This window comes from Lygodium microphyllum, chromosome 5, assembly GCF_053477565.2.
Source record: "Lygodium microphyllum isolate KBCC chromosome 5, Lygodium_microphyllum_v1.1.10, whole genome shotgun sequence".
NCBI classification, from domain to species: domain Eukaryota; kingdom Viridiplantae; phylum Streptophyta; class Polypodiopsida; order Schizaeales; family Lygodiaceae; genus Lygodium; species Lygodium microphyllum.
The window spans coordinates 95,559,213-95,584,787 of NC_141139.1; the positions used below are offsets into that span (position 1 = coordinate 95,559,213).

The following is a 25,575-nucleotide window of genomic DNA, read 5'->3' on the forward strand; positions in this document are numbered from 1 at the left end:
TACGAAGGTCTCGTCACCAAGTCGCAACTGAACCTCCGAGGTCCCAATCTAGATGGTACTACCTGAAGATCCTGGTATCAGTAGAAGAGATGACTAGTTGAAGACAGCCACCCCAAGAAAGTAGAGGATGGGTGAAGAACTTCAGGTGGAGTAGGTTCCCTCTCTGAGGTGGAAGGTGGAGGGACCCCCGCTGAAGTCGAAGAAGAAGTAGATGCCCTCTCCGAGGGCAAAGAAATAGCATTCCCCTCTAAAGTAGATAGGGAATCCAAAAACTCATGGATCACGGTCTCTGAAATGTCTCATGACGAAGGAAGTGTCGCCGGTTGGGCCGAAGAAGGTATCTGGGGTGCCGAAGAGCTCCAAGAAGTAGCCTCTCGAACCTGAGTAGTCGAGGGTGGGGAAGGGTGGGACTCGGAATGAGCAAGAGGTGGGGCAACAGTCACTGTCTCTCAGTGGAGCAGACTAGGTAGCCGAAGAAGAGGAAGGAGTCGAGCAGCCATTGTCTCTCGAAGGAGCAGACTGACGAGGAGGTGGTATCAAACAATCACTGTCTCTCGATGGAGCAGATTGCAGAACCGCGGTCTGTGGTAGCCACTGTACCCGAAAATAGGTGGGAAAAGACTACCGTTGACATTGAGACGATCTCTAGGAGGTCGTAGCACCAATTGATCCTCCATGTGATCGAAAGGACTTAGTCTGCATCGGATGCGTCTTATTGCCTTGAGCATAGTACTCTGATAGGCGATGCAGAACGATCTCTGTGCTAAAAAAGGAGAGGTGGCAAAAGGAGTGTCTGGTGGAAGACGCATATACTCCGGAGGGATGGGGAGCAAAGGTCGAAGTCGGCAAGCATTGGTGGTGTGTCCGGTGATGCCATAGTAGGAGCACCTAGTAGTCTGGTCATCTATTGGTAAAGAAGCCATGGTACCAGTGTGGCAAACTGAAGAAGGAAGAGCTCAACCACAATGAACCACGAACCGCAATGTCCGCCTCAAGGGGTGTGAGAGCAATGTCAAGCACGAACCGCAATGTCCGCCTCAAGGGGTGGGAGGGTAGTGGAAGGGCTAGAAGTGAGCTGCGAGTGGGAGGAGGATGTGACCAGCAGTAAGAGACTGAAATCTGCAAAAACAAGATTGTTTTCTGAATGGAGAGTGTTCAACAACTATCGCTCTGTTGTAAACAGCTACAAACTGCGGGTGGAAGGCTAGAAACAGGTGCCAGACTGTAGATGACAGCAAGGTACAGCTGAGACTGCAATGTCCTCTGCGAAAGGGGTGTGGGCAGCAAGCTGTAAACACCTGAAACTTGCAGAAACGAGATTTTGATGCAGCCGAAGAAAAAGAGAAGTGGATGCCGAACCCGCCACCGGTCTTTGCCTTCACTGGAGTGGAGAATCTTTGCTCCTGTTTGAGCAGATCCAGCTCTGATACCATGTCAAAAGATGATGTACCAGCATGACAGTAGGGTTTGCGGGGAGGAACACGGAGTGAACTCGGCAAACACGGAGAAAAGAAGGGAAGAGAGAAGAAACTTTGATGAATGGAATGATGAAAACCTGAATCATGGAGTAAATGTGATACAAGGGAACAAGGGTGCCGTAGCACAAGGAAGATGATGAAGACAGCCACGAACCGCAATGTCCTCTTGAAGGGGTGTGAGGGTAGTGGAGAGGCTAGAGAGAAGAGGTGACGGGACTGAATGAATCAACCGTGAGGAATGAATGAGAGAGTGGCCTATAAATAGGTATAGTTAGTCTTGGATGGCGCCTCTTTTTGGGGCTGCAAACCCTAAACGCAAAACGCAAAAACGCAAACTGCGGGTGAAGGGTGAAGTGTTTCTCAATAGCATCCCCCAAAGGAGAATCAGAATGAGCTATAGCCTTCCACTTCGGGTCCATAGGAGTCGTAAGAGACTTGCATCCCTCCATCTCACATGTAGTTAAGAGCTCCTACACATACTGCTACTAGGAAATAAAGATCCCCCTCAAAGTTTGACAGATCTCATGACCTAGAAAGAAATGAAGAAGTCCCACATCCATCATCTCAAACTTCTCATGAAGTGTTGCCTTCGTCTACTCAACCATCTTGGCATGGTCACCTATCACAATCAAGTCATCCACATAAAGGACAAACAACACACAACCTCCACCTGAGGTGTGAATATAAAGCTGGGGATCGGCCTTGGAACACCGATACCTCAATTTCGCTTGGAGGAACAAGTCAATCTTCTCATTGCAAGCACAGGGAGACTACTTAAGGCCATGGAGAGCCTTCCTCAACCTGTATACCTTACCATCAGAAAAGCCGAAGCTTGGAGGCTGCTCAACATAGATCTCCTCCTTCAACTCTCCATTCAAGTAGACAGACTTCACATCCAACTGATAGACCGGCCATCTCCTATGGCTAGCCAAGGCAAGAACTGCACGAATAGTAGCCATCTGAGCTATAGGGACAAAAGTATCATGGAAATCGATGCATGGGTCCTATGCAAAACCTTTAGCAACAAGACGGGCCTTGTGCTTGTCCAATGTGCCATCATTGCAGTGCTTGGTCTTGAAGACCCACTTGACTCCAATGATCTTCTTATGAGAAGGCTTCGGCACAAGGTACCAAGTGTCATTCCTCTCAATCGACTCCAGCTCCTACTCCATCGCTCTCCGCCAATGATTATGCTGTAAAGCCTCCTTCATGGAGATGGGCTCCCTATCCAGTATAGTACGAGTCATCAAACAATAATTAGTGTACACAAGCTCGGTGTGGTGTGCCTGGTTCCTTCGAAAAAGCTGCAAGCCATCCTACACCTACCATTCCTCAGGGACCCCCTCAATTCCTACATCATGAAGAGTGTCACGAGTCCAACGAGGAGGAGGCACTAAGCTCCTCATCTAAAGAAGAGTCCTTAAGAGGCACAAGCTCCAAAGAAAGTCTCTGGCACACGGCTATCACTGGAATCTCCAAGAACAGGGTGTTCCTCACCCCCCCCCTCTGAGGCTGGAACTTCCACAAACCGAACATCACGACTCAATTGAGAAGTCCGGTGGTTGAGAACTAAGCTCCTCATCCGAAGAAGAGTCCTTAAGAGACACAAGCTCCAAAGGAACTGTCTCTGGCGCCCATCTATCACTAGAATCTCCAAGAACAGGGTGTTCCTTACCCCCCTCCTCCCCAAGGCTGAAACTTCCACAAACCGAACATCACCGCTCGTGTAGATATCCCGCTTAATGGGATCGTACAATCAATAACCTTGAGACTACGAATCCTAAAATAAGAAACATCTAGTTAGACACAAAATACACCTCATAAGGGGTCATACCAACAACAACGGAAGTAGGGGATCGATTAAGAATGTGGATTGCCGTAGCCACAGCCTCCACCCATAGACATTGAGGTGTCTGTGTTGATGCGCCATCATGGTACGGGCCATCTCGATCACACTACAATTCTTCCGCTCCAATATGCCATTCTCCTAAGGGGTGTTTGTGTTAGCAAACTCCTAGTGAATACCACGATCTACACAAAAACGAGCAAGCTCATTAGAAACAAATTCTTCGCCCTTACACAATCGTAAGGTCTTCAGTTTCCGGTCTGATTAGTTCTCCTCAAAGAGCAACCAATCTATAAAGTTGGAGAAAGCCTCCGACTTCAACTTTAAGAAATAAGCCCATGTCATCCTGTTGTAATCATCCACAATTAGCATGAAATACAAGCTCCCTTTAAGAGACTCTGTCCTCATCGGTCCACAAAGAGCGGTAGTAACAAGCTCCCAGGGTACTTAAGACTGCCTCAAAACCTTGCTAGGATAGTATCATGAGTGTGCTTCCCACGAATGCATGATACACAATGCTACTGACTCACCATAATATCCAGCAAACCTCGAACAAGTTGTCCCATAGACGCCTTCCAAAGGTGATCATAGTTGAGATGGCTAAATAGAGCACGCCAAAGCTCGGACTGAGTTTAAGAGGTGAGAAGAAGAGAAGTTGAGGCAGGAGAAGACCGCAACTTATAGATTCCATTCTCCTCATAACATGAAGCAAGAACTTGTCTCGATCCATGATGAAGAATCCGAAAAGAATCCACATTAAACTCGACCAAGAGGCCGAGGGTACAAATCTTGTGCACTGAAAGTAGATGGTGTTCCAAGGCCGGCACATAAAGCACCTCGAATGTATGGACACCACCTTGCCCATCTGGAGTAAGATGTATGTTACCCCATCTATGAAGAGGGATAGAAGAGCTATCACCAATGAGATTCTAGCCATGTGAAGGCCACAATTGAGCAACACCTACGAAAGAAGGAGTTGTGTGCCCTCAGGTACCACAATCAACAATCCACTCCCAAGTGTATGGGGCTATCAACGCAACATCAGAGGCCTTCAGGGTCGATGTCTCAACCATCTCCAAGTGGAGGAAAGCAACTAATGAGGGAGCAGCCATCACTCTAGAATCCTTTGAAGATTTTGATTTATCCTCCTCCTTTTGGTCCTTCCCCTTCTTTTGAGAGGATTGACCAACCAAGGCCTCAAATTTAGAAGCATTGGTCCCTTTCAACTACTCCTCTTGATCCAAGACCATAGGAACCAACTCCTCCTATCGAAGAGTCTCAGACCACCCTAAAGCAATCAATGCACAATAAAAACCACTGAAACCAGGCAATAATTGTGAAAGAAGAGTTATCACCATGTCTTCAGAAGTGATCACCTTCCTTGCATTTTGTACTTGCATCTAAAGCTGCCTTAGCTTGTTAATATGTTCCCGCATAGAAGATGACTTGTTGACACTCATGGTCCTCATCTACACTTCCAAAGAAACTCATTTCATGACGGTCATGTAATTATACATCTGATCAAGCTCCAACCATATCTCCTAGGCCATAATCAAATGCTCTATATGAGAGATCACAGTTGTAGTGCATGAGAAAAATAAAAACAAGCGGATGCAAGCATTTAGTTTGTGCCAATGTACCTGAGCCTTTGCTAACAACTTTTCACTTAAAGAGAGTTTGGACTCATCTAGTGAAAAAGAACGATGAATAACCTCCATAACAAGCTTCGCCAAATCATAAGACTCCAAAATGGCAAGCATCATAACCTACAACATGTGGTGGTTCTCACCATTGAGCTTTTGATCTGAATCATGCAACAAGTGCTTACTCTTAGGAATTTTGGGACCTCGTCATTGGTCTAGAGCCTATGATAAACCCTCAATTAGCTTATCCTAATCACATCCATCAATGGAAATCCTACAATACCATAGCCAAGGCTGAGTTGACACAAGGGTTGCTTCTTTAGTTCCACTCTCGGTTATAGCATTTTCTCCTTGCATCTGAGCGTTGGAGTCATCTCATTGACATTGTGCGGCCAAAGATTACACATTTTGAGCTTCAAGAGTTTTCCATTAAGGAATGAGATTATCTAAAACTCAAGTTGGCCAAATATCGGCAGTTACTCTACGAAGTTTACCACTACTAGCTCCCTGAAGTTAGATGATAATTAGGTGACGATCTTCTTGAACAAGTTGCCTAACAAATACTTCCAATTTTATCCAAACACGTTATCTCACTACCTAGATTGTTGACCTTCTACAAGTTCAAGTGCCAGTTCTTGCATTACATAAGGTTGTATGACCAAGTCCACAAAAAATCCTCCACACATACTTATTCAGAGAGGGGATTGGTTGCATCTTCTTCGCAAGGTAAAACCAGCAATGGCAAGAACTCTTGCAAGATACAAAGACAAGCCAAACAAAGGGTGACTCCACTTCTTTAGATAGAACTAAAGAATCAAAACCCATCTGGCAACAACTCCCTAAGAAAAATAGGTTTTGCACACACTTCCAAAGTTTGGGCCATGTGGAGGAGTGTCGTACCAAGGCCCAAGGTTTTCCTCCTAAGAAACCTTAGTAGGCCGCTCCAACTACCTCCACTCCTGTTAAAGAGTCCAATGGGGCCACACCTCCCACTACTCCCTTATCTACTCCTTCGGTCCTAGCAGCTACTAGATATGTAGCACACAGAAAACCTCAACAACCCTCCTCTACTCTTAAGGGATTGACTAATTGATCTGCAAGTACCTATCCCATTGCATTTTACGCATCCATTTCACATCCATCTCCATCTAGGACTACCTCATCAGGTATTTTATTGGCAAAGACCTACTAGTGGGCATATGTGATGGTGGCCATATCCTTAGCTTATCTCCATCTTCACACTCTTAGGTCTTTAGGCTAATGAGTTGGGCCCATAAGATTTTATCCTTGGATTTTCATTCTTAAGTTTTCTACTACATTTACTCTCCCACACATACACATTTGCATCATTGCATTGTTCTTTCAGTTAGCTTTTCATTTCAATTGTGTTTTTTCCTTAAAGAATCTCACTATTAACCTCTATGCTTGCACATCATCTCTTTTGCAAGGTGTTGTTTTCAACATAGGGCTAACATGCAAGTCTGCACCAATCCTACCTGGGCTAGAGGCTTGGGATGTGTCTCATTCCATTCATGGTTTCATCCTAGGAGTTTTGCTCTTCTACCACCATGGAGGCTTTCCCTCCCGAGGTGGATCGTGCAACATCTCTCTTGATACTATCATGGCAATGACTGTGAAGAAAGGCTCTAAACATAGAAAACACAATACCAATCGTACCACAAAGGACAAACTAATAACACAGGATATGGTTAGGGTTAGGATCAGGCTAAGGGTTAGAGTTAGCTTTGTTAGAGTTGGACATTCCCTGGACCGGCAGGAGCAATAGGAGTAGCTGATTAGCAAGCAACAGGTGCAGGAGGAGTGCCACATGTCAGCTAACGTGGCACAGTCGGCCAGTTTCAGCAGTCGGACAGCAATCGACTGCATTTAATGCAACTGACCTGCATTATTTTTTGTGCTTTTCCTGGCCTATTTATAGGCCCTAATTTCAACAGCCTTTCTCAGTTAGTTTTCACAAATTTCAGGTTGTAGACCGTGGAGACTATTCTGAGGCTAACGGAGACTGAGATCTTTGAGGGGGAGACATGTAGATATTCTCTCTACACCCGTGTATAATTCTGCATCCTTATACAACATTCCTCACTATAGATTTTCTATGTTTCACTGTCTCTCTCTCTCTCTTTACTCTTTGTCTTGGTCATTCACTTCCGCATTGCTTCACTCTAACATGGTATCAGATAGGGTGGACCCATCTGAAGAGGAGATTTCAGCGCGACAAAAGGCTGAGTTTTCAGTGTTCAAGTGCGAGCAAGAAGGCTGCACATCAGAACAAGGCTGACGCGAGCGTGGGCATGCAAGAAAGGAGGAGATTTGCTGAAGTTGTTGCTGGTTTTTGCCGTTAAAGAAGGAAGAAGGCTGCGTTTTGGGCCTTCAAGTGCAGATTTTACCTTTTCATCACCTCCGGCAAGTGCTTCAATAGATGGAGAGCGACGAGACGAGATCCGGCCTCCTCGTTGGGCTCATGACACTCTTCATGATGAAGGGATTGAGGGGGTCCCTGAGGAGTGGCAGCCGTAGGATGGCCCGTGGTGTTCTCGGTGGAACCAAGCATACCACACTGAGCTTGTTTACACTAATTATTATTTGATGACTTGTGTCATGCAAGATCAGTAGCCCACTTCTGTGAAGGAGGCTTTACAACATAATCATTGGCGGAAAGCAATGGAGCAGGAGCTGGAGTCGATTGAGAGAAATGGCACTTGGTTTCTCATGCTAAAGCCTCCTCATAAGAAAATCATTGGAGTCAAATGGATCTTTAAGACCAAGTACCACAGTGATGGCACATTGGACAAGCACAAGGCTCGCCTTGTTGCTAAAGGTTTTGCACAGTGCCCATGCATTGATTTCCATGATACTTTTGCCCCTATAACTCAGATGGCCAATATTCGCGTAGTTCTTGCCTTGGCTAGCCATAGGAGATGGCTGATCTATCAGGTAGATGTGAAGTCTACTTTCTTGAATGGGGAGTTGGAGGAGGAGATCTATGTTGAGCAGCCTCCCGGCTTCAGTTCTTCTGATGGTAGGGTGTATAAGTTGCGGAAGGCCCTCTATGGCCTTAAGCAAGCTCCCCGTGCTTCGAATGAGAAAATTGACTCGTTCTTCCAAGAGAAATTAGGGTATTGACATTCTAAAGCCAACCCCCACTTGTAGGTACACACCTCAAGTGGAGGTCATGTGTTGTTTGTCCTTTATGTGGACAACTTAAATGTGACAGGGGACCATACTCAGATGGTCGAGCAGACGAAGGTAGCACTTCATGAGAAGTTTGAGATTACAGATATGGGACTTCTTCTCTTCTTTCTAGGTCAGGAGATCTATCAGGCTCCGAGGGGGATCTTTATTTCCCAGCAATGGTATGTACAAGAGCTCTCGGCTATGTATGAGATGGAGGAATACAAGTCTCTTACAACTCCTATGGACCCGAATTGGAAGGCTACAGCTCATTCCAATTCTCCTTTGGCAGATGCTACCCGTTTTAGACAATTGGTTGGCTCCTTAATCTGGCTTCTTAATACCCGCATTGACTTATGTTATGCTATAGGTGTGCCAGTCGGGTTCATGAGTGAACCCAAGATGGCGCACTGGCAAGCTGCCTAGAGAATTTTGAGGTTCCTACAGGGGACTCCCAATCTTGAGATCTATTATCCCACTGGTACAGGTGCTACGGACTTGGTACTTACAGGATAGAGTGATTCAAATTGGTCTCGTGATGTGATCATTGGAGGTCTACAACACGTTATTGTTTTACCTTGGATGATGGTGCTATTTCCTGGAGTAGCAAGAAGCAACCCACAATTGCCCTCTCTTCGACTCAGGCGGTGAATCGGGCGGCATCTTCTAAACAATGAGAGTTGCATTGCCTTGGCCAAGAATCCTGTGTTTCATGCTCCGACAAAGCATATTGAGATCCAATACCTCTTCATTCAAGAGAAGATTCTGGATGAGACCATTTCCCTTGCCTATTGCAAGACAGAGGATAATCTTGCAAACTTGTTTGCCAAGGCGCTTCCCCAGGCTTTATTTTGACAGTACTCTAGATCCCTTACCCTTCTGCCATGTCCAGGATCTGAGAGGGGATGTTAGAGCTGACATGGCATAGTTGGCCAGTTTGCAGCAATCGAGCAGTAATTAGCTGTATTTAATGCAGCCGACTTGCATTATTTTTGTGTTTTCCGTAGCCTATTTATAGGCCCTAATTTCAACAATCTTTCTCACTTGGTTTTCATAGATTTCAGGGTGCAAACCATGGAGACTACTCTCGAGGCTGACAGAGACTGAGATCTTCAAGATGGTGTAACGCCTATTGACTGTCTAGGTACATTTTTAGTAGTCCATCGAGAGACGAATCTAAACGCTGCTACCCGGCACTCCCATGGAATGTTTCGGGGTTTGTCACCTAGGGTTTCTCGAGCCCGCCTCGCAATGGAACGTTCATGGCCAAACCCACTAGGATCGACCTAAAATTTGGGTTCCTAGTGGTCAAGGTCTCCCGACAATATTCTAGCATCGGGTCCTAGACATCCTACTTTACGCAGGGATACCCAAGCCGAAGCAGATCCATGCCGCACTTAGTTCAAAGAGAATGGGAAACGAGAGGGAATGCACCGCTCAGCCTCTGTACCCGTAGGGCATAGTCCCATTCCGGTCCCCTAAAACGGCATGAATCGGGTTTCCAACCTAACACTTTCTAAGGGTCGAACGATGATAAAACCTTCTGAGAAGCCTTCCAATTCTCCAGAACCACCTTGCTGTAGGATGGACCCGTTGGGTGTTCCACCTACCCACTTCCCTTGATAGCTTTAGTTTCCTAATTATGTCATACCACAATTATGTATGACATTTAAAATTAGCTTCCTTAATTAAGCCTTTTAGGGAATAGGGTTCGTTCACGTAATTTACAGCACAGACACGAAAACAGAGCAAGCAGCCCTTTTGACAAGTTCAAACAAATTCCTTAACTTATCTTCAAGTTAATCTTTGTCTCCTGCCCATACAGGAGAAACTATATATCCCTTCTGCCCTACAGAAGTAACTGGTCCAAATCATATGGCACCACAATTTCCATCCTTTATCTAGAAGAGGATCTTCCAACGCCACAGACGTTCGGCCCACGACAGTCTTCAACTCTATTCCGGACTAGGCAAGGGGTAACCAAAGGTCCACCTAGCCCACAAGCAGCCTAAGAGTGAGACACCATTTCCGTGGTTGGCCTTTTCACCACTCGACCTTCGGCCTGTGAATCGAGAAGTGTCCTTTTTAGGTTGAACTATAATGCGATCTTGGAGGTGATCCACCTGGCAAAATATCATTTCCTTAATTAATCCAATTAAGAATCAAGCACAATCAAGGCAATCAACCTAATATCATCTTACAAGAAAACATTCATTTATCCCCATGGCAACTCGTCATCATAGACCCTTGCCATGAATTTACCATCAATCACAAGCACTTGGAATAATCATCGAGACAACAATCTGAAATGTAAAAGCATTTAGGACGTTGTTTAATCAATCCAACAAAACCAATTGTATTTTTCCAAACAATGCAAGAATAGACGCGATAATCTTTCCATCGTATATCTGCTCTCCCCCTTGGGATCAAAGAGCGATTATATGTAAAATTTACTTAACACTCCCTTCTTTCGGCTAAGACATACATTAAGGTTTCAAACATTGTACAAGACATAAGTTCCATAGGTCACTTATATTGGTCGATAACACAACCTTCTTTTCAATAAGTACAAAAGTATCGGTCTTTACTTTGTCTCGGGGTATCCGAATCCTTGAGCTCTCCACTTGCCACTGAAGCCTGGAGTTGTTTGCATCTAGCCCAACCTTGAATGGGATTGATAAACATAGTAGCTATCGAACGGATCTTAAGGCTTCTTAGTTTTAATCCTTGCACTAATTACGCACATCATCAAGATCCCAATCCATTAAATATGAGTTATCGGTTCATGTTATTAGCAAGAGCTTGGACAAAGACCTAGAGTTTCTAGGATGAATTTCCTTAGGCTAGATCGCTGACCATGCCATCCGTTAAGCTTGCAAGCTACAACATACCTTCAGTGTGGTGGAAAAACAAATCTATTATTTACAAGAAAAGGGGAGTCGACAATACCTTAGAATCTTATATGCTATTTATGCTATGTACAAATTTTTCACATAGCAACTAAATGCAATTTACTTCTCTTGTTACATACGCTTTGCAAACTCCATCTTTCGAATACATGAGATGAAACCTATCCCTTTCAATGACCTATTCTCATGCGGCATAGTACGGGCCTAATGCATCTCATGCGGGAATCAAAGCAAGCATCTATTAATTTGGAAATACATTACTTAAAATAGGTACCGCAGTTGGATTGATAGTGATGCTCTTGCCTGAGGCTTCGTTGCGGATTGTGGAATTGCCACCCGTAGTCGACATTCTTCGCTTGGGGGGGGGGGGGGGGGGGGGGAGGGGGGGTGTTTGGCCACGTGGCCTCCTCCTCATCATCAACTATCTCTTCTTCTTCGGCGTCATCGTCTCCTTTTTCCTCCATGTCAACGTTATCTCCTCCTTCTCCCCCCCTCGTGATCATCGCCTTCTCTTTCTTTCTCGACGTCGTCGCCTTCTTCCTTCACTTCTTCCTCATCAGCTTCAACTACTCCTCCCCGACGTCATCTCCGCTTCCTCTTCTTTCCCCCCAAGGAAAAAGATTAAATAAAAATTAAATAATTTTTATTCATTTTTGGAGGGGAGGATTCCTATAGAGGAGGGGTGGGTTTCCTATGGCCCGCAGGGATATTACAAGTGGAGACATACGTAAATACTCTCTCTACACCCGTGTATATTTCTGCATCCTTATATAGCATTCCTCACTGCAGATTTTGTGCTCTCTCTCTCTCTCTCTCTCTCTCTCTCTCTCTCTCTCTCTCTCTCTCTCTCTCTCTCTCTTTGTCTTGGTCATTCGCTTCCGCATTGCTTAACTCTAACAAGCTTAACTCAGAGACAATGAACACAAAGAATGATGAAGTGAATGACTGCTGAATATACAATGCTTATGCAACAAATACACTATGCAGAGAGTGAATATTGTATCACAAACTCTTGTATCTCAAGGATTAGAGCAAGGGTAATGAGCTAAATGTCAAGATTGTGGGAGAGAAGGAAGGAGTCTCACTTGTAGCTTTCTCACTTACACAATGGGGGAATACACACACAGGTGGAGGCTGAAAACAGTTTTCCTCTTCTTAGTTGTGTAAGCCAAAAAGAATCCTTGTATATAGAAATAGAAGAACCCTATATATGGGTCTCAAACCAAACTCAACTAACTAAGGTGGCATACTAACTGAGCCACGAACTAGAGTAGATAAGGATAGCTGTCATCTAGCTATTATTCACGGGCGGTGTACCAACCGCATCTGTAGCTAACAAGTCGGTAACATAAATGCATAATGGTCACCCTGGTATATCACGAGTAGAGCTCGATATCTCAACACTCCCCCTCGAGCTCAATCCCAATTTCTGCACACCAAGCAGGTCTCTGAACTTGCGCAGCTTCTCTACGCCCAATGCCTTCGTAAATATGTCAGCTACCTGATCCTCTGTGCTGACATAAACTAGATCAATAAGACCTAGTAAAACCCTCTCCCGCACATAGTGATAATGCACCTCAATGTGTTTTGTTCTAGCATGATAGACTGGGTTATTTGCCAAGTGTATACTACTCATGTTGTCACAATAAATGACAACTGGCCCATCTGTAAGCTGATGCATATCATAAAGTAGCTTATGCAACCAAGCTACCTCACATACAGCCATTGCTGCACCCCTGTACTCAGCCTCTGTGCTCGACAAGGCAACTGTAGGCTGTTTCTTGCTGCTCCAAGTGACTACAGCACTCCCAAAAGAGAACACATATCCACTGGTAGATCGTCTATCAGAAATACTACCAGTCCAATCAGCATCAGTATATCCATGCAACTGTATCTGAACCCCAGTCTCATAAAATAGTCCATACTGCAATGTGGACTTCACATACCTGAGTATGCGTCTAGCCGCATCAAAATGCGGTTTCCTTAGAGCCTGCATAAACTGACTTACCAATCCAACAGCATAACTCAAATCTGGCCTGGTAATAGTCATATAAATCAAACTTCCTACTATGCGTCTGTACATAGTAGGGTCTTCCAGAAGCTCACCTGCATTTGTGCTCAGCTTCACATTCTGCTCCAAAGAAACTGAAATAGGCTTACAGCCTGTCATCCCATATTTGGACAATATGTCCAATCCATACTGCCTCTGCAAGAGCCGTATCCCACTTGGTGATCTAATCACCTCAATGCCCAAGAAATAACGCAGCTCTCCCAAATCCTTCATCTCAAACTTCTGCTTTAATAGCATTTTCACATGAATGATATCTTCATCACTATCACCTGTCATAATCAAATCATCAACATAAATGACAAGTAACATAATACATTTCTCTGTTTTTCTCACATAAAGTGAGAAATCTGCCTTGGAAATCTGAAAGCCAATAGTGACAAGATACTGTCCTATCTTGTCAGACCATGCTCTAGGTGCTTGCTTCAAGCCATACAAGGCTTTCTTCAACCTACAAACAAACTCAGGATGAATAGCATACACATAACCTGGTGGCCGTGACGTACTCTGAACAGATCCTGAAATGCAAGGAGGTAGCCTCCGGATGTCGAGCACCAGCAAACACATCAACAAGTGTGTTGGACACAGATGGTAGTGTGCAGCAGCAAACACAAGCTAAGGAGAGAGAAAATCTGCAAACGCAAAGTGAGGAGAGAAAAAACAGCAAAACGTAGTATGTACAGGCTGGGTGAGAGCTGGCTGAGGTGAGAGACAGCAAAACACAACAGGGTGACAACTAGAAGAGAGAGAAAACTGTCCATACAACAGCAAATCAGCAGTCGCCAATAAGGATGATGACGTGGCAGGCTGAAGTCAGCAACAGCAACACTGGGCAGCAATCACCTCACTGTAATCAACTCCAATCAGCATGAAAAATGTGAAAACAAGCGCCAGACTAATATAGACAGCAATGGCCAGCTTGGACTGCAATGTTCTTTGCATCTGGGGTGTGGGCAGCAAGCTAAAAGACCTGAAAACTGAAAAAGCGAGATGGGAAGAGTGGAGGACAAGCTGTCTATTTATAGAAAGTTTGGGAGTCCCTACTTAGCTCTCTCAATCTACACTCCATTTTAGGGTTTTAACTAAAATAGGCATAACATAAGTTGTTTTGGGGCGGTTTAAGTGGCTAAGTGCATTTCTTAGCTCAACAATGACTTCTATCTTGTTCTTCCAATTGGGATGGTTCCTCACATCATGGTTCTTGGCACCACACAAAGACCAACATCTAGCTCTTTTCTCCTTAAGCATCGACATCCATGGTTGAGAGAGGGTTGTTACCCATCTTGGTATTCTACAAGTTTCGGCACTTGTCTTCCAACATCGGCCTTTCCCCCCCTATTGTATCTCCTCCTTTTGCATTGCATGATTTCATCATCTTTGTAAAAGGCACTTGGGCAAGTGAACAATTTCCCTATGAGGGACATTGTCCAGGTAGCACCTGTTGTATGAGCATTTCACAACATGTAGAATACTCATTGTGCAAAACACCACTAGATGGATCCTAAGCTATATTCCATCGATGGTTAGTATACCACATTGCCATTAATTCATCCCCCTTCCCTCGTCATCGACACCCTCAAGTGGATGGGTAGCTTGTTTGTTTTGTGATGGGTTGGACCTACCATCCCTTCTCATTATCCCGTATGGTATAGTTACTTAATCAACCACAACCCATCTCTCAAAACATCTTTTTTAAACCAAAAAAAAAGAAAAACAAACAAACAAAAGAACAAAAAAGTTCATTGTGGTTCCATCCGTCTTTGTAGAACCTGGTAGGTAGGCACCCTTTGTCCAATGCTCTATCCTCTCTAGGATGACTACTTGGACTCTCTTGATAATATAACCATCACCTCTACAATCTTGGTAGGCCATTAGGCAGCCACCGTGCACCCTTTGTCTGATGCCTTAGCTACTTTGGGGTGCTCCATGCAAACTTTAGCAGCTACTCTATTGAGGAACCCTTCACCCATAGTTTGCATTTTTGCGATTCTGCATTTTGCTTTTAGGGTTTGAGTTTAGGGTTTGCAATCCCAAATAGGGGCGCCATCCTAGACTGACTGTGTTTATTTATAGGCCACTTTCTCATTCATTCCTCGCGGCTAATTCATTTAGTCCGGTGCCTCTTCTCTTCTCTTCTCCATGTTTGCCGAGTTCACTCCTTGTTCCTCCCTGCAAACCCTACTATCTCGCTAGTACGTCATCTTTTGACATGGTATCAGCTGGATCTACTCAAACAGCGGCAAAGATCCTCCACTCCAGTGAAGGCAAAGACCGGTAGCGAGTTCAGCATCCACTTCTCTTCTTCTGCTGCATCAACATCTCGTTTTTGCAGATTTCAAGTGTTTCAGCTTACTACCCACACCTCGTTCGTGGAGGACATCACAGCCGAAGCTGTCCATTGCTGTCTCCATCAGTTGGCACCTGATTTCTAGCCTTCCACCCGCAGTTTGCAACTGTTTACAGCAGAACGACTATTGCTGATCGCTCTCCATTCAGAAAACAATCTCATTTTTGCAGATTTCAGGTATTTCAGCTTGCTACCCACACCCCAAACACGGACATCGTGGTCCAAGCTGGCCATTGCTGTCTAGAACAGTCTAGCGCCTGTTTCTACCCTATCACACTCTTCGGAGTTGATTTCAGCATATTGACTGCTGCTGCTATTTTGTCTTTCTCTCTCTTGCAGGCTATCCTACCTGCGTTGTCTTTCTCTCTCCTCACACCACCTCTCCGGCCTCCCCACTACCCTCATACCCCTTCAGGAGGACCTTGCGGTTCGTGGTTCATGGCTGTCTTCATCATCTTCCTTGTGCTACGGCACCCTTGTTCCCTTGTATCACATTCACTCCATGATTCAGAACTTCATCATTCCATTCATTAGAGTTTATTCCCTCTATCTCTTCTTGCCTTGGTCACTTGGTTAGCATGGAGCCACCTCCCGAGATCGAGTACGAGCATATCCTTATGCTTCTCAACACCACACAAAGTCCGACATTCCTCCTATGCATTGCATGTTTTCATCATCTTTGTACTAGGGCGCTTGGGCAAGTGAACAATTTCCCCACAAGGGACACTGTCCAAGTGACACCTGCTGCCTGAGCATTCTTTAGCATGTAGCATTACATCTCCACCTCACGCAATTTGCGTTTTTGCATTTCTGCATTTTGCGTTTAGGGTTTGCAGTCCCAAATAGGGGCGCCATCCTAGACTGACTATTTCTATTTATAGGCCACTCTCTCATTCATTCCTCACGGCTTATTCATTCAATCTGTCACCTCTTCTCTTCTCTTCTTCATGTTTGCCGAGTTCACTCCGTGCTCCTCCCCGCCTACCCTATTGTCTCACTGGTACGTCATCTTTTGACACTCTCCACAGTCTTCTTCACAATTAAGGCTTTGTGGACAACTACGACTGCATTTTCTAGTTCCATTTAAGTACGAAAATACTCTAAAATCTACTTCAGCCACCTCTGCCCTCCTCCCAAAGACACGAAGATTTGAAGCCCACTAATTGTATCGTCTTCACACTCGTTATCCATAGCTAAGAATTTGGCATTCTATAGACTATGTTCCACATCTTGTCATACACCATTGTGTTTCTATGTTTGCCATACCCTCTCTTTACACTTCCAACTTTACAAAATCCCTAAAATGGGGACTAGAACTATATCCCACTAGTGGGAAGTTCATATCCATTCCCCTAACATAGGCTCAAGTAAGAAATTGATCTTTCAACTAGCAGCCTAAATAGTAAATAATCTAGAAATGATGTCAATTCCGGTCTCTTTGGCTTCCTAGATGCATTCCCCCTTCCTTAAGAGGAATCAACTTTGGTTCTAGTAATCTTGCAATGGGTGAGGCTCTAGCTCCATTTCTAGTAGGATGCCCATTCACAGCATTTCAGACCTCATAGGCAACTTGCATTGGCCAGAGTCTCTCTGGCCCAAGGATCAAGGGTACGATGTGTATTCATGGTGGACCATGGTGTGCACAAGATGTTGGGAAAGAAATTTAAGAAGTGTACTATAAAGGTGCAATGAGAATTGCAAAGACTCTTACATTGAGCTTACTAATTTGCACCTACAGCTGCTTTCACAAATTACAAGACCTATAGTAGATATTGTACAGCACACCTAAACTCAAACAATTAACCAATCTTCCTCATTGTTTCTAGCCTCTTTTTTCTCATTTTTTAAAAAGCAGGGCTACTAATCATTTTTTTAGAACTAAGCCTACCTTGGTAGCCTCTTTAACAAACAGACTAGTGACAATTCTTTCAATTTTGGAGGGTAAATAAGGTTTGCCCTTAGCTGAAGGTTATAAAAGGCTGCCTGCACAACTTGGAAGAAGATTAATAGTGGATATTGTACAGCACACCTGAGCTTGAAAAATTAGCCCATCTTCCTCATTAATTCCAGCCCATTTTTATTTATTTTTTAAAAGCAATGCTGGCAATCATTTTTAAAACCAAGCCTACCTTCTGGAGGGTATCCTTTTTAATAAGTAGGCTAGTAATTTCTTTAAAACACTAAGCCTGCCTTTTGGAGAGTGAATCATGTTTACCCTTGCCTGAAGGTTATTGATACAACCACCCTTATCTGCCTCCTTGAAGTCGCACTTATGACCATTCGAACATCATACCATGCCAACTGGGCTGCTAAGTCCGACCTGCCCTAAACAGATATCTGCTAGTTCCATAGTGCTCTAGTCAAGGTCAATTTAATCTGACCCCTGTGAAGACTAAACTCATCACCAGCAGTACAAAGCTTTCCTCCTGTTATCATTGTGCCCAACCACCAACCTGTAAACAGTTTGATGACTGTCAGTGTTAGCGAAAAAAGAGTACAAATTCCTGGAAACATGCAACACGGCCTCTTACCACAACTGTATCCAGGTGTTGTCATGCATCAACCGCAACTTCAAAAAACAGCATAAACATAAATGCCACAGAAGGACTTGTACCACCAATTGACCTGAAATTTGCAATAAGAAAAAGTTAATGTGCTTATGAGGGAACTGCTTCACAAAAAGTTTCATTGCTTGGACATTTCCAACATGCAGAAATTACCCATCACTTATTTGTTAGCTGACTGTCCTTCAATTCAAGGCAATAGGAACAACCATCAATTTAGTGCCTTTTCTGATTCTCACTGACATCGATGTCTGTGTGATGCAATTCAGTAAGACTGAAAGAAAAATGACCATAGGAAATCATCACCTTCCAATGTGGTCTCTTTGGTCCTTTTCTGCTTCATCGCTGACATTGATGTGTGTGTGATGCCATTCAGTAAAACTAAAAGAAAAATGACCATAGGAAGTCATCCCCTTCCAATTTGGTCTGTTTGATCCTTTTCTGCTTCGTCGCTGACATCAATGTGTGTGTGATGCCATTTAGTAAGACTGAAAGAAAAATGACGATAGGAAGTCATCCCCTTCCAACGTGGTCTCTTTGATCCTTTCTGCTTCATTGCTGGCATCGATGACATAGGAAGTCATCACCTCCCAATTTGGTCTCTTTGATCCTGCTAAAGGATCTCAAAAGCAGAATAAATTGAGCGTGAGCCTGATTTCTACATGACTATATGGTTTTGATTCACCACCACAAGTTTATCTTGTTATCCCATTCTTTTCCGCAATGAAAACTTTATGCACTACTCCACACTTTTGTAAATGTTTGCCATATGCATGTATGGCGTAGCATATCCTGGGTTCATTTGAACAAGCTGCTGAAAGCACCTGTATCCTATCTCTGGTTCCCCATATGTACTGCAGGCACTTAGCAAAGCATTCCACATCTCTTGAGATGGGCTATGTGGCAAGTTCCTAAGAAATTTTTCAGCCTCACACAATTCCCCAGCCCGTGCAAAGAGATCGATCATACAAACAATGTGATCGATTCCTGGTGCTATTCCATACCTTTCTGTCATTATCTCGAAAAGTTCCTGACCCTGAAACACCAGGTTGGCATGGCTGCATGCATTAAGAAGACATGTGAAGGTGACGCTATCAGGTTTCATACCCTCTTCTTGCATGACCTGAAATAATTCTACAGCCATGTTACACTCATGATTCATGCCATATCCTTTAATAATTGAATTCCATGTTACAAGTTCACGAACATTCAAACTTGTGAAAACTCTGCGTGCATCTTCAACTAAGCCCCACTTAGCATACATGTCAATAATTGTGTTGCCAATAAAAACATCCGTTGCAAATCCTTTCTGTGTGACTTCATTGTAAATCTCTTGAGCCTTTTCTATTGCTCCTAGGTCAACACAAGCTTTCAAGGCAGAGGCAAAGGTTATGTCATTCGGAGAAAATCCCTGCAATTGCATTTTTTCTAAGCAATCTAGTGCTTTTTGACTGGGCCCATGTTCAGAGTAGCCTGCAATGAGAGCATTCCATGACACCAAATCTCGCACTCGCAGCATGCAGAAGACTTTTTCCGCATCTGCAAATGCACCACACTTGTTGTACATGTCAATTAATGTGTTGACCACAATAGTTTCCTTTTCACATCCTGTTAGAATTATTTGTAGGTGCATTTCCCTGCCTGAATCTAGCAATGCTGTACTGTAACAGGCTCTTAAAACAGACACAAACATTGTGGCATTTGGTGAAACACCCTGCAAACTCATCTGTTTAAAGTTAAGCAAAGCTTCTTGAACAAATCCACTTTCGGCATATCCTGCAACCAGTGCAGTCCATGAAACAATATTTTGTGCTGGAAGTTTGTTGAAGATTTTCTGAGCCTCTGCAAGTGAGCCACAGCTAGCAAACATGTCAATCAAAGCACTGCCAATGAAACCATCTCTTTCATATCCTTTTGAGACTATACTTGTAAACACTAGTTGACCAGCTTCTAATGCTGCTAGATTGCTACAAGCTTTCAGAACTTCAACAAAAGTGACATCATTAGGAGTAAGACCCTGCAGTTGTAACTGTTCAAGACAACACAAAGCTTCCAAATAAGGCCCAAATTCTGAATATCCCACAATAAGTGCATTCCACGACACAATACATTGCATTGGAAGGTTGGCAAAAACTCCCTGTGCCTCTATAAGTGAGCCACATTTGGAATACATGTCAACCAGAGTGCTTCCTAGGTAAGGATCCCTTTCAAATCCCTGATGCAAAATCTTGTTGTGAATTTGTCTGCCTTTACCCAAGTCTACCATGGACCCATAAGTTTTCAAAGCACCAAGAAATGTTACTGAATTTGCACAAACAGCCTCTCTCTGCATATTGTCAAGAAAGTCTAGCACATCTTGGCTACCTTCAAATTCAGCACATCCTGCTATAAGTGCATTCCATGAAACCACACTTCGCATAGATAGCTTTTCAAAGACCTGCCTTGCCTCCTGCATCAAACTGCATTTGGCATACATGTCAATCAAAGTGTTCCCAACAGAAATTTCAGTGTCCAGAGCTCTTTTGGTAACCTCCATGTGTACCTCGTGGACCTTGTCCAACGACCCTGAACTGGCAGAAGCTTTCAATATCCAAATAAATGTGACATGATCTGGGCAGATGCCCTCAAATTGCATTTGATCAAAGCTAACCAGTGCTTCCTGCACAGGTCCCCATTCTGCATAACCTGAAAGTAATGCATTCCAAGTGACTACGCTACGAAGTTTGAGCTTGTTGAAAATTCCTCGAGCCTCAGGAAACAAGCCACATTTAATATAGACGTCGATCAGAGTGCTTCCGATGAAAACATCAGCATCAAAACCTTTTTCGACAACTTGCCTATGGATCTTAAAAGCATCCATCATTCTGATGCAAGATTTTGCCATGGTAACGAATGTGTGACTGCTGGGACGCACACCATCTGTCTGCATTTGGTGGTACAATTCAAAGGCATGCTGTGACATGCCTGCATGTGGAAGGTACCCTGACATGAGAGAAGTGTAGGAATAGACATTCCGATAAGGAAGCCTATCAAAAACGTGTTGTGCATCAGGCACGCTGCCACAATCCACCAGCATTGGAACAACATAGTTTCCGATTTCACCATGGCGGTCCAATCCAGCCTCACATATGTAGGAGAGTAGGCACTTTGCACAGTCTAGGTCTTCCTCGGCCCTGCACTTCTGCACTCTGCAGATCAAATCCTTGATACAGGCATGCCTGCTTGCAAAATCCAGTGTTGTCGCAACTCGTGATACAATCGTTGGTAGATTCAAATGCTGCTTGCACGAGTCGCTTCGATCGTATTATGACTCCATTGGCAGTCCTTAGATAGTACGTTCTTGCGGCAACCATATTTTGCAAGGACCAAAGAGTGATTTCCATAGTTGATGGTTTTTCTAACCCTTAGGAACCTCAAGATCTTTTGCTTTGTTGTTTTGGAAGAGGGGCGGGAGGGAGCGGGTGGGGGTGAGAGAGACACTGAGTGAGAGAGAGAGAGAGAAAGAGAGAGATTGGGAAAGAGACCAAGTGAGTGAGTAAATTGAGGTGGTTAAGTTGGGCTCTACAACAGCTGTTCTAGTTCCACTCTTGGATTGGAAGTATCAAAATCTTATCAAGGAGGACTTAGGTTGGCCATGAACATGGGTCCTTGAGTAGAGTAGAAGTGGTACACTGTGTCTTAGCTTCCTAGAGTTATGAGCTACTTGAGGGTGCTTTTGACCCTCCTTCGTGTCATGGTTGATGTCTTTTTGGGATCAATTTACCAGGTTGAGTAGTGATACCATGCTACTACTATTCCATTTCCCATTTCTAAATTGATCCAATTTTGTGTGACAACTTTTCCATTTGTTTGATAAGGTTGTAGGTGGTTACATTACTACATTTGTAGGTTCAAGTATCTTTCTCCTATAGTTGACCGCAAGGTTTTTAGCTATTACTTTCTAGGGATTTTCCTTTTGGATTTAACAACATGCTTTACCCTTGGTATGCTTGTGTTTGCATTTATCCTTTGTGTTCTCAGGCTTTGAGAAGCTTTTGCTAGCTTTACCCATGTTTTAGGCTTGTGTTTGGATTTATCATTTCTGCATTTAATAGTGCAAAAGCTTTTTTGAGGTTGGAGGCTTAACTGGCTCTAAAACTAGAAGAGTTGATTGGATGGTCTAGGTGGCCAAACCCAGCTCTTGTCAACAATAATAGCATGTAGCTCATACTAAGGTACTTCGTAGTGCATGGCTTGGGAGTAGTAATGACTTCTTTAATAGCTTTAGGTGCCCACTTAATGCTCATTCTCTTTTTGTAAGGAAGAATTTGTCTTAGCATGCTTTTCTTCTCCTTTAGTGCCTTAATCCATTCCTTCAGCACTTGTTTACCCCCTCACTATTGCAAGTGCTCTACTTTCCTTCTATGGATGAGTCAATGTATCCTTGATGAAAGTAATGGTAATTTTGATATTGGGAAGCTAAGATGTATTCTTCATGTGTCAAAGTCAATATCACAATTAGCAATTTGCTTGAAGGTTCACCAAACTAGATCTCTTTCCCTCCATGCTCTGGAGTTGGTAATACAAAGAGCATGAAAGGAATGTTTTTCATCTCAATAGACATCATTATTATGCACTTTTGCAAGAGAAGGTCGGGTGCTCCCCTAGATGAATTTATTGTCACATTGGTTGGCATAAGCTCTACCTAACCAATTTTTATCCATGTATCATAAGCGAGGATATTAAACTAGAACCTTTTTTTTATTAAAGCATATGTGACATGCTCTACTTTTACTATTAACTTAACCATAAGATAGGTAGGTGTTGCCAATTCTTTATCTTCCAAGTCAATCTCAATGGTATTTTCACCAATCTAATTGCAATATTAGGCAAAGATATATGGTGGCTCATGTTGTGGGTCTTTAAGCAAGCAGAACTTCTTGATGAAGCTACCATTAAAATAGTTGATTCTCTCACTTATTAAGGTTTCAAGCTCTTCATTGCCCATTCAATTGATAGACCATATGTGAAAGGATCCTAATCATCCTAATCCTTGAAACTTCATTGCTTATATCCTTTAGTTGAACACACCAACACAAGGATGCCCTTGTTGAAGCCTCTTTGTTTAACGTGTTATCAAACCAAGCCTTTCTTTATGTTTTTTTATATATTAATTTGTGCATGGCCAATATTTTAATTTTAGAGAGCCATTCTAATTCTTCAAATTTCTTAGTTGTAATAACATTACTTTAATAAAAAGGAAAAAGCTTAAGGCTTTTGACTAGCTATCATCATCATCCCATCACCACCATTGTCATCAATGAGCTCAACCTCCTACTCATTACAAATCCCCAAAGCACGAAAAGAATGATGATCATCATCTCCATCAAGATTGTAATCAATCTGACTGATAAAGGCAAAGAAAGCAAGGAAGAGGTGGCCTAACAACATGAAGATGGAGAGAGAGAGAGAGAGAGAGAGAGAGAGAGAGAGAGAGAGAGAGAGAGAGAGAGAGAGAGAGAGAGAGAGAGAGAGAGAGAGAGAGAGAGAGAGAGAGAGAGAGCTATGTAGCAAAGGCTATGTAAAGCCTTAGCTAGAAGGCTTGGGAACAATTTTTTCTTTTTTTAAGGAATTGATTGCACCAAAGCAAAATAGAGCAAAGCACATATATATAGAGAGAGAGAGAGAGAGAAAAGAGAGAGACAGGAGGGAAAGAGAGAGGGGAGGGAGAAAGAGAGAAGAAGGATGTGCAAAGGTCTTGAAAGATTAAGTTACTTGTGAATCTCCTCACCCTCTACAAATCACTTTCCTCACTCCATTCATGTACTCCAAAATTCAATCCAGTGACCCTTAAACTATTGATACCAAGCCCCTCTCCATTTGTTGTCACTATTCTATCCATTACCACCTCATCCTTGTCACATCTCCTACTCTCTATCTTAAACCCACCAATGAATACATCAAAAACCCCAAACCTGGCATCTACAAGCATTATGTCACCTTCTTGATCTTAGTACCACAACCGATTCTTCACAAGCTAAGACTTTCATCTTACTCAACCAAACTCTATATCTTCCTTAGACCTTACACTTATGCCTTGTCAAGCCTTGACTCAGGGGCATGGGAGCCTTAGAAGACTAAGGGATGTGCTACTCCTACAAGGCCCTGATGCTAGAGCTAAGGGTCGACTTGGTGTTTTTTTGGCCTTTGGACAAAATCCTAATATGGATTGGAAAATTTTATTGTAATAAGAGTAAAGATAATAAATTTACATAAATATTTGATTCCCCAAAAGGATTATTTTCTCTTGTATTCATGTTCATGCCTATGCTTATGTGAATGAGTATTGTTTGATGGATTAATTAATAAAGCCAGTTTTGTATATCAAACTAAAATATGTTAGGCTAATTAGAAAACTAAAACTACTCCCTGGGAGCAATGGGTGGTTAGATCCCTCGTGGATCTTTCATATGGAAGGGTGGTTTCAATTAGTCAAGAGGCTTTTAGAGAAAATTTGAAACACTGGATTAGGACAAGTTACGAGGGGCCAAACACTAATTGACTATCCTAGTGTGTTAGGATCCTAATTATACTATTTTAGGGGACCGGACTTGAGACTATACATTACGTGTAGAGGGGCCAATGTGTATCACTCCCCCTCATTTCTCTCTCTCTTTGAATCAAGTGCAGAATTGGTCCACTAATAATTTAACCCCTACTTCAAGTCAATCCTTGTGGGGTTAAAGTAGAGCTTTCCTTGCAAGGTATGCTCAAGTAATTTTAGATTACATAGCTCAATTATTCCAAGGGAGTTCTAACAACAACTAATATTTATTTATCATACCTGCTATAATTCTACCCAAAAGGTTTCAATTTTTGGCTCTTATAAACACTAGAATGGCCATTTTACATGAGTACAACACCTTTTCCTAATCCACTTGCATCAGTTTGAAAACCACAAAGAAAGGTTGGTTAAAATCGGGTAATTGTAAAATAGGAGCATGAGTCAAGAAATATTTTAAAGATTCCAAAAAATTTTATTGACTAGACCCCAATAAAAATAATATTTTTATGAAGTAAAAGTATTAGAGGTAAAAATATCAAAGAAAAATTAAGTAGCAAAAGTAGCAGGTGCATTTGCTAAACTAAAAGGCATAATAACAAATTCATCGTATCCAAATTGTGTGCAAAAAGTAGTTTTAGCAATGTCAATAGTGTCCATTCTAATATTATGATATCCGAATTTTTAATCAATTTTTATAAAGATTGAAGCTCTCTTTAATTTATCTAGCAAATCATCAACATGAGATATAGGACATTGATTTTTGACAGTGACTTTGTTAAGTATCCTATAGTCAATGCACATGTGGTATATTTTATTTTTCTTTTCTATAAGAGATATAGGTGATTCAAAGGGTGAGAAGCTTGGATGAAGGAGGCCTTTATTGAGAAGTTTTGTGACTTGGAATTGAATTTTCTTTTGATGAAGTGGGTTGTGCCTACAAGGTGCCTTATATGAAGGAGAAACTCTAGAAAATAGTTATATCTT

The 25,575-nt window shown here is 42.9% G+C and overlaps 1 protein-coding gene across 3 annotated transcripts; it reads right to left on the reverse strand.

The window, feature by feature from the left end:
* Positions 1 to 17,250: 17,250 nt before the first annotated feature.
* LOC148036160 (pentatricopeptide repeat-containing protein At2g39620-like) lies at positions 17,251 to 21,493 on the reverse strand. Of its 3 annotated transcripts, XM_087678179.1 has the most exons (3): positions 18,354 to 21,493; positions 18,015 to 18,108; positions 17,251 to 17,936 (listed from the first exon to the last, which is right to left on the reverse strand). In XM_087678179.1, exon 1 carries the CDS (start codon positions 21,121 to 21,123, stop codon positions 18,787 to 18,789), a length of 2,337 nt encoding a protein of 778 aa, XP_087534305.1. In that variant the 5' UTR covers positions 21,124 to 21,493; the 3' UTR covers positions 17,251 to 17,936; positions 18,015 to 18,108; positions 18,354 to 18,786. The 3 variants fall into 3 exon arrangements, with proteins under 3 accessions (XP_087534305.1, XP_087534304.1, XP_087534303.1); XM_087678178.1 differs by having other exon boundaries at positions 17,251 to 18,108; XM_087678177.1 differs by having other exon boundaries at positions 17,253 to 17,936; positions 18,015 to 21,493.
* Between the last annotated feature and the right edge of the window lie 4,082 nt (positions 21,494 to 25,575).

Coding starts and splice junctions, on each gene's coding strand:
- LOC148036160 (XM_087678179.1), bottom strand. CDS start 21,123: ATGCTGGTGGATTGTGGCAGCGTGCCTGATGCACAACACGTTTTTGAT.